We start from the raw sequence: 8,511 nt of genomic DNA on the forward strand, positions 1-8,511 counted from the left end.
ACCACATTTTTTTTAGTACTGAAGAGCAGCTAAAGGGCTGGTAGATAAATTTGTGAGCCTTTTTAAAAAATGTTTATCTGTTTTGCAAGGCTTTAGTGGTAACCTTTGTCTGTGCTGAGAGTGTAGTGAGTGGGAAGTTGGCATGGAAGCATAAAGAGAGGATTGAAGCTGGAATATAGTGAGCAATTGTATAAAAGGACTATGAATCCAGCCCTACAGTGATTTTTCGTGGCTTTCAATTCCTAAATTTACTTTCGGTTAAATGAAAGCAGCCATCTAAGTGATGTGCTGGAACTCAGGTCAGGGCTAACATTGTAGATCTCAGTTCCAATTTCATAAACTTATATATTGAAATAAAACCCCAAAGGCAAACAATACGTTTCAATCACATTGTAAATCATTTTTCTGGGTTGGTTCTTTCCATCTTTAGCCAGAATGAAATCTGGGACAAATTCCAGGCCAGGACAAAAATACAAAATTCCATACTCCCCATTCTTTGATCATGTTGCCTTGAATTGAAGTGGATATTTGGCAGTTAGTCACTGGAGAACTTGAAATTTTTCTGATTCACTCTCTTCATTAATCAAATTGACCAAGTAATTTCAAACCCTTCAGTCCGCTTTGTACCTTCCTGTGACTAACTCAGGATGTAGATTCTTACGTCAGAGACTATGGAAATAAAAAGGATGCTTAAAACCGATCTAGATCCACAACCCATTTACCCGAGAGGAAGCTGAATCCACTGCTCTTGGCGGAGTTGTCCACGGTTAGAAGGCTTGGGTTAGTGGCAGAATTGGGACTCAAATTCAGGGATTCTGTTGGAAAAGCAAGTTCTGAAACCCGCACTGGGGTGTAGTGGCCCTTTTGTGCTGACCTGTGGGTTAGTGGCTATGGGGGTGTGGCACGAACATTTCAATTTCACAGGAAAACAGCCAGTGCAAACTTCCCTTAACAGGGCTGTTCAGGATCAGGCCTTTTCCTTCTTTCACTTGGGAATAATAAACATAAAGGGGAATAATACGGGGTAAATCACTTCGGGCATGCCTGGCATATACTAAGGCTCAAGCTTATCAGTGATTATTGCTACACTGCCACTATGTCAGAGGCTTGCTACGAGTTCCATAACTTGCTAAATACAGAGTGTGTGTTTTCTTTTCATCTGGTTAAGAGCCGGCCACTGCGTCCTTTACCGCGTCAGCACAGGCTCCGCCGCGAGGCCCGTCCCTTTAAGCGCGGGCACCGCGGTCATTGCGCGCGCTCGTCTAGCTGTGACGTAAACGAGGGGGGTGGGCGTTGGAGACGGAGGCGTTTGCTTCCGGGTCAAAGAATCTTCATTTCCGGAAAGAGCCGTAGTTGCAGACGCCGTTGGGCGGCGTGTGCTCTACTTCCTGGTCCGGTGGTTTCGGGCCCGGTAAGCCAGACATGAAGATCACGCGGCAGAAACACGCCAAGAAGCATCTTGGCTTCTTCCGCAACAACTTCGGAGTCCGCGAGCCGTACCAGATCCTGCTGGACGGCACTTTCTGTCAGGCGGCGCTGCGGGGCCGCATCCAGCTGCGGGAGCAGCTGCCCCGCTACCTTATGGGGGAGACGCAACTGTGCACCACCAGGTGGGCCCGGAGGGAAGGAGGCGCAGGGGATCCGGCGGGTGTGGTGGAGGCGAGGCCCCTGCTCTCAGATCTCCACTGGAGACCGCTGGGTGCGCGCCGCCCCGCCCACGAGTAGTTGACAGTAGAGTGTCGGCGCTTAGGAGGTCAGGCAAGTATCTGCAATGTGGGCGGAAAGTTCAGGGCCCTGCGGATATCACGGACCATCGTGAGCCTGGCGATTAATAACACGTGTTTTGTAGACCCGAATGTTGGTCCCAGCCCCACTAAGCTCCGTGATTTCGAGCAGACCAGTGAACCTCTCGACTCTCGGACTGCACATTTGTGGAACAAAGATTATGAGTGTTTATGAGGTTGCTGTGCCATCAAAGGAAGTTTAGTGTACGTCGAGCATTTTTCAGTATCCAAAACATACCACTCCTTAAACGTTTGTTATTTACGTAGCTTGACCTGGTGTTAACCAGAACTTTGCAAATCTCACGTCTCGTCTGGTCGGTTCTCTTTATTGAATACTAGCCATGTACCAAGCACTTGCCACCGGGGATGCCATGGTGAACTGGACAAACTCCAGACCTTCATGGGCAGCAAAGTGCCTAAGTCAACGTCCGATCCTGTGTTTTCACTCCATGTCTGATGCTTAACTCCTTCGTCAAAGTGGGGACACTTTGGATGCAACCTTGAGGTGGTGGGGAGAGAGGGAGAAGGGAATTGTGGAAGGTTTCGAAGAGGAGATAACGTTTGAGCCCATTCTCTTGTTCAGTTCTGCGGGATGGAGGAGAAAACTGAATGACAGACACATGTGGCATTCCTGGTTGTAAAACCTCTTGAGCAAGGGAATGGAGTTGTGAGATACCTAGGGAAGCACACACAATAATTGGATATGAAGCTAGGAATAAGGGAGTTGAAGTCACATCATGAACTTAAATTTAGTTAAGGCAAAAAAAAAAAAAAAAAAGGAGGCATGCTTTTTGGTGTAGTGATTGATAAGCTGCTTGGGACACCTGGCATCCCATCATCAGAGTGTGTGGGTTCCACTCTAGCTCTCCCTGGATCCCAGCTCCCTGCTGATACACGCCCCGGGAAGCAGAAGATAGTAATTGCTCAAGTAGTTGGATCTGTGCTACCCAAGTGGGAGACCTAGGTTGAGTTTCCCCTTCCTGGTGCCTGACCAGCTCCTGCTGTTGCAACCATTTAGGGAGTAAACCAGCAGGCAGCAGATATCACTCACAGTCTCTCAAGTAGATAATTAATTTTTACAAAAAGACAAAAATAAATGACTCAGAACAATTACTCCCGAGTAACCCCATTAACATGTGCTGTATCATGTATCGAGTTCTATAATCACATGCACTAACACAAGAGTGGCTGTTTACTATGTATATTATGTTAGTATTCTACTTTTTCTTATGTAACACTTCCAAATTTTTTATAACATTGCTCCAAATGAACAATTTTCCAAATTTGTTTAGGATTTGTGCCTCAGCCGGGCTACAGATACCCCCAAATTTTTGAGCTGTTTAGCCTTTAGGGTTGCCAGACAAATTCATCTGTATCCAGAAATGTTTGCCTCTGGCTACAAGCTGTTTATTCATTTAGCCCTGTGTGTCATAGAAATATAATGTTAATATGATACTGTCCTATAAGAAAGGTTGAACTTAAGGTGAAGTTTTAGTCTACAACATTTTTTTTTCTGAAGTGTTTAATTCGACTTCTGGAATTTTCAGACAACACAAAAGTAGAGTTCAGTAATGAAACATCTGTCATCCAGCTTTTGCCACATAGCTAGTTTTGTTGAAGCTCCCACCTCCTAAATGATAGGATATTTAGAGTGTATTCTGTCAGTTATTTGGTGTATATCACGAAGGGAGAAACAAGCCTTCTAAATATCAGGATCCAAATAACATAACCAAATTACATTTGATTCTATGCCTCTTAAGTTTTAAGACATTATAACCTTTTCAATTAGCTATTTATGTCTTTAAGAAATCAGGTCATTTCTTGAACACTAGTAATTAGATCTAGATCTTATACATAGTTTGAAGAAATTTGAAGCGAGTTGATGGAGTAGAGCAGTGGAATATTATCAGACCTGGGTTTTGTTTTAGGAAAGATAACTGTGGCAGTGTAAAAGGCAAGAGAGTAAAGACAGGCAAGCCTGTTATGTGGTTGTTGAATCGAGAAATGATGGGAGCCTGAACCTGCGAGGGGAAAGGCAATGCTAAGCGTTCTGTAAGATGTCAGTTAGATAGGACCAACAGCTGATGGAGTAGGGGTGGGGATAGGAAGGTCGAGTGTGATTTCTGCTTTCCACCTGTGTTCTCTGGGAAGGTAAAGATTATAAGAGCTAGCAAGTCTGGGAGGAGGCATTTGAAAGCAGGAAAGTACTTTGCTTGTTTTTTAAAGATTATTAGAAAAACAGACTGACAGGGAGAGACAGACTAAGAGCTTCCATCCACTGGCTCACTCCTCCCCACCCCTGTGGCCTGCAATGTCCTGGGCTGGGCCAGGCTGAAACCAGGAGCCAGGAACTCCATTCCAGTCTCCTATATGGATAGCAGGGACCCAGTGCTTGAGCCGTCATCTGCTGCCTCCCAGGTGCATCAGCAGGAACCTGAATCAGAAGCAGAGGTGGGACTCAATGTAAGGCACTCTAATGTAGGATGCAGGCATTCTAAGTGGTATTTTAACCCCCTGTTCCACAGCACCCATCCCACTAGTTTGATTTTTAGACATGTTGAATATAAAGAGCTGATGGCAGGACACCTATGGGAAATAATAAGTGGTTGGCAGTACTCAAAATAGAGGTCAGAACTGATGCTAGAAGACAACAAAATCAAGACACAGTGATTAAAGATTCCTCTTGGCAGGGCTGGCCATTGTGCAGCTGGTTAAGCTGCTGCTGCCCGTGACATTGACATCCAACAGGTTCTAGTCCCTGCTGTTCTGCTTCCAGTCTAGTTCCCAACTAATGTGCCTGGGAAGGCAATGGAAGATGGCCAAAGTACTTGGTCCCTGTCCACTCATCTGGGAGACCCAGATGGAGTTTCAGGCTCCTCCAGCTTCTGGCTAATGTGTACTCTGGGAGGTAGCAGTACTTAGGTCAAGTACTTAGGTCCCTGCCACACATGTGGGAGAGCTGGATTGAATTTCTGGCTCCTGGCTTTAACCTGTCTAGTTACAGCTGTTGTAGGCATTGGGAAGGTGAACCAGCAGATGGAAGATATTTCTCTCTCTCTCACCTTTCAAGTGAAATAAATAGAATTTTAAAGCCTTAGGAAGTGATAGAGTATAAAGAATCTGGCAGTGGTTGTGGAAGATTGAAAAAATCTTTGACTCAGTGGTTCTCATATTTGTTTTGTTTGTTTTTTAGTGGGAGGAAAGAAGTGCTTGAGGAACTTACTAAGATACTAATATATGACCCCTCCACAAGAGACACAGATCTTGGGATGAGAGAAGAGCCAGAAATTAACACAGCCTGATATCACCGTGTCATTCTGATATTATTTATACTTGAGGCTGAGAATCTTGTCTTATGTTAACATGAAAATGCAGATGTAAAGTTGTGATTGCTTTTAAATAATCTGATGACTTGAAAATTTTACTTTGGGCCAGTGCTGTGGCACAGTGGTTTAAAGCCCTAACCTGCGGTGCCAGCATCCCATATGGGCGCCGATTCAAGTCCTGGCTGCTCATCTTCCAATCCAGCTCTCTGCTATGGCTAGGGAAAGCAGTGGAGGATGGCCCAAGTCCTTGGGCTCCTGTACCCATCTGGGAGACCCTGAGGAAGCTCCTGGCTTTGGATCAGCTCAGCTCTGGCCATTGCGGTCATTGGGGGAGTGAACCAGCAGAATGGAAGACCTCTCTCTCTCTCTCTGGCTCTACCTCTCTCTCTAACTCTTTCAAATAAATGAAATCTTAAAAAAAAAAAAAAGAAAATTTTACTTTTCTGAATTGAAAATATTTTGAAAAATGTACCAATTTATACTTGAAGTAGAAGCTTATTACACAGTGGGGCAAGAGATCTATTGTCAGATTACTTAGATTCATTTCTCAGCTCTACCATTTAATTTGAATTTGGGCATGTTACTTGAAATGACATTCTCTAAAGTAAGGATAATTTTAAGACAAGCTAACTAAATTCTTAGAGTTTATGTAAAGAACAATTTCCATGCTTCCTGGAACATAAAAAATGTCCAGTAAATTTTGTCTGTTGTACTTTGTACTTGTTGAATGCATTTTTCAAGTCTTTTTTTTTTTTTTTAAAGATGTATTTTATTTATTTGAATGACAGTTACAGAGAGAGGCAGAGACAGAGAGAGAGGTCCTCCATCTACTGGTTCACTCCCCAGATGGCCACAATAGCCAGAGCTATGCCGATCTGAAGCCAGGAGCCAGGAGCTTCCTCTGCGTTTCCCACATGGGTGCAGGGGCCCAAGGACTTGGGCCATCTTCCACTGCTTTCCCAGGCCACAGCAGAGAGCTGGATCGGAAGAGGAGCAGCCAGCAGCAGAACCGGTGCCCATATGGGATTATGGCTCTTCAGGCCAGGGTTTTAACCTGCTGCGCCACAGCACTGCTCCACCCCCCCCCCCCCCAAGTCTTTTAAAAGTGAAATGGCTACCTTATTGATAAATTCAGGTTATAATGATGTAGATAGGAGAACAGTATTGTTTTCTATTCTTGCTTTATCTAAACAACTGAAATGTACATGTTATAATTGCAGACTTCTTTTTTTCTTTTCAGATGCGTGTTAAAAGAGTTAGAAACATTGGGAAAGGACTTATATGGGGCAAAGCTGATTGCACAGAAATGCCAGGTTCGAAATTGTCCCCATTTCAAGAATGCAGTGAGTGGATCAGAATGCCTGCTTGCCATGATTGAAGAGGGAAATCCTCATCATTATTTTGTGGCAACACAGGTGATAATATTTTTAAAATTGTTTGTACGTATACTGCATATGGAGTTATTTATACTCAGAAAAATGATAGGAGTGATTTAAATGTTGTCTTAAAAAATATTAGCTTCTAAATTTAACCAATAGTAATAAAAACAATTGCCATTTGAGAGATCGAGGAGAAAACCTTAGGCATGTTGATTTTTTACTTAGTTATTGAAGATTCCTTTTTTAAAATGAGAGTGTCAAAAAAAAAATAAAATAAAATAAAAAAAAATAAAATGAGAAATTGTTGACACAGAAGTGTGGTGACTTCTTTAAGGTTCTTGAGGGGAAGATAAGTAGAGCAAAGAGTTACATTGTCTTCTATTTTTTATGTTTCTGTATTTTGTACTGCTTCTCAAAAGTCATGGTACTTATTGCCCAAGGCTGTATCACCAGTATAGAATGTGCTGGCTTTTCAAGGCTGAGAGGCAGTAGAAAAGGACTTGGAGAGTTGATAGTGACTCTGAGTTGATAGTGATTAAGAAGTTCACGTATATACACATTGACTTAGACTTTCAGAATTGTACAATCACTCAGAGGTGGAAGTAGGCTCTGAGACAGCTGAGTCTTACTTCATTTCTATCCCTTCAACCTCTTCAGGCATTCTTTTCAAACAATATCTTAGCGTAGAAATAAGGGAAACCACCTAACGTATTTACCTTTGCACTTGTTTGTAATTTGTGGTGCTGGAATATTGGTAAATTCATTTCACTTTGCTGCTACTTAACTGTTTCAGCTCAGTTTTATGTTCTTTATTTATCATAAAATATACTCACACCAGTGAGACATACTGATTTGAAAACTTGTGATCTTTTTTAAAAAAGGCAAGGCTTTCAATACAGTCTTTTCTCTAAGTTCTTATAAACCTGTTTAAGGTATTTTAATTTAATTGACATATTTGAGCTAAATAATGTTGTTTTTCTTTTTTGATAGGACCAGAATTTGTCAGTGAAAGTAAAGAAAAAGCCTGGAGTTCCTCTCATGTTTATTATTCAGAACACAATAGTCTTGGACAAACCTTCTGCCAAAACGATTGCCTATGTTAAGGCAATAGAGTCCGGTCAGCTTGTCTCAGTGCACGAGAAGCAAAGTATCAAGCAACTCAAAGAGGAACAGGGTTTAGTGAAAAACCCTGAACAGAGAAGAAGAAAAAAGCGCAAGAAAACAGGTGGCCCCAATCCTCTTAGTTGTTTGAAGAAAAAGAAAAAAACAAATGACATAACATCATCTGCTTCTGAAAAGAAAAAAAAAAGGAAAAGAATCCGGAACAGATCTACCTCAAAAGTACTTTCTGAGAAGCAGAATGCAGAGGGAAAATGAATCCTTTGGATTCTTTAAGACATTCAAATGTGAAAAATGAATTTATTTCTGACCGCAAAGTATTTACAATAAAAGACTAGTTTTGTAAATGAGTATTGACCCATATGATGTTTCCTCAAATTAATTTATAAGATAGAAAGAGCGGATGGATTTAGGTGTCATGGAGTTCATTTTTCTTAGTGGTTTCAGGGGATTGTTTTTCAATGTAAAATTATTGGGGCCAGTGTTGTGGTACAGCATGTTAAGCTGCTGCCTGTCAGGCCAGCAGCGTATGAATGCTGGTTTGAGTCCCTGCTGCTCTACTTCCAATCCAGTTCCCTGCTACTATGCTTGAGAAAGCAGCAGAGGATGGCCAGGTACTTCTGCCCCCGTTACCAACATGGGAGACCTGGGTGGAGTTCTAGTCTCCTAACTTCTTTGGCCTGGCCCAGCCCAGCCCTGGCCATTTGCGGCCATTTGCAGCCATTTTGGAGTAAACCAGCAGATGGAAGGTCTCTTTCTGTTTCTCTCTTTTTAATTTTTCCTGTAACTCTGCCTTTCAAATAAGTAAAGTAAATGAACACATATTTTTAATTTATGGTTTGTAACTCCAGCCCCCAATGTTATATTCAAATAATTAAAAAAAGCAAATTAAATAGTTGTCAA

General features: G+C 42.3%; 1 protein-coding gene across 1 annotated transcript; it reads left to right on the top strand.

The window, feature by feature from the left end:
• Nucleotides 1-1,294: 1,294 nt before the first annotated feature.
• UTP23 (UTP23 small subunit processome component) lies at nucleotides 1,295-7,958 on the top strand. The gene is made up of 3 exons (XM_002710741.5): nucleotides 1,295-1,610; nucleotides 6,351-6,525; nucleotides 7,480-7,958. The coding sequence occupies exons 1-3, from the start codon at nucleotides 1,423-1,425 to the stop codon at nucleotides 7,864-7,866; spliced, it is 750 nt and encodes a 249-aa protein (XP_002710787.1). The 5' UTR covers nucleotides 1,295-1,422; the 3' UTR covers nucleotides 7,867-7,958.
• The last annotated feature ends 553 nt before the right edge of the window (nucleotides 7,959-8,511 follow it).

The sequence above is a fragment of the Oryctolagus cuniculus genome, chromosome 6 (genome assembly GCF_964237555.1).
Source record: "Oryctolagus cuniculus chromosome 6, mOryCun1.1, whole genome shotgun sequence".
NCBI lineage: Eukaryota > Metazoa > Chordata > Mammalia > Lagomorpha > Leporidae > Oryctolagus > Oryctolagus cuniculus.

Excerpts from the sequence above, each read along its gene's own strand:
- UTP23 (XM_002710741.5), top strand. The coding sequence starts at position 1,423 with ATGAAGATCACGCGGCAGAAACACGCCAAGAAGCATCTTGGCTTCTTC. Across the intron at positions 1,611-6,350 it reads ACGCAACTGTGCACCACCAG|ATGCGTGTTAAAAGAGTTAG; the intron begins GTGGGCCCGGAG and ends TTTTCTTTTCAG. Across the intron at positions 6,526-7,479 it reads ATTATTTTGTGGCAACACAG|GACCAGAATTTGTCAGTGAA; the intron begins GTGATAATATTT and ends CTTTTTTGATAG.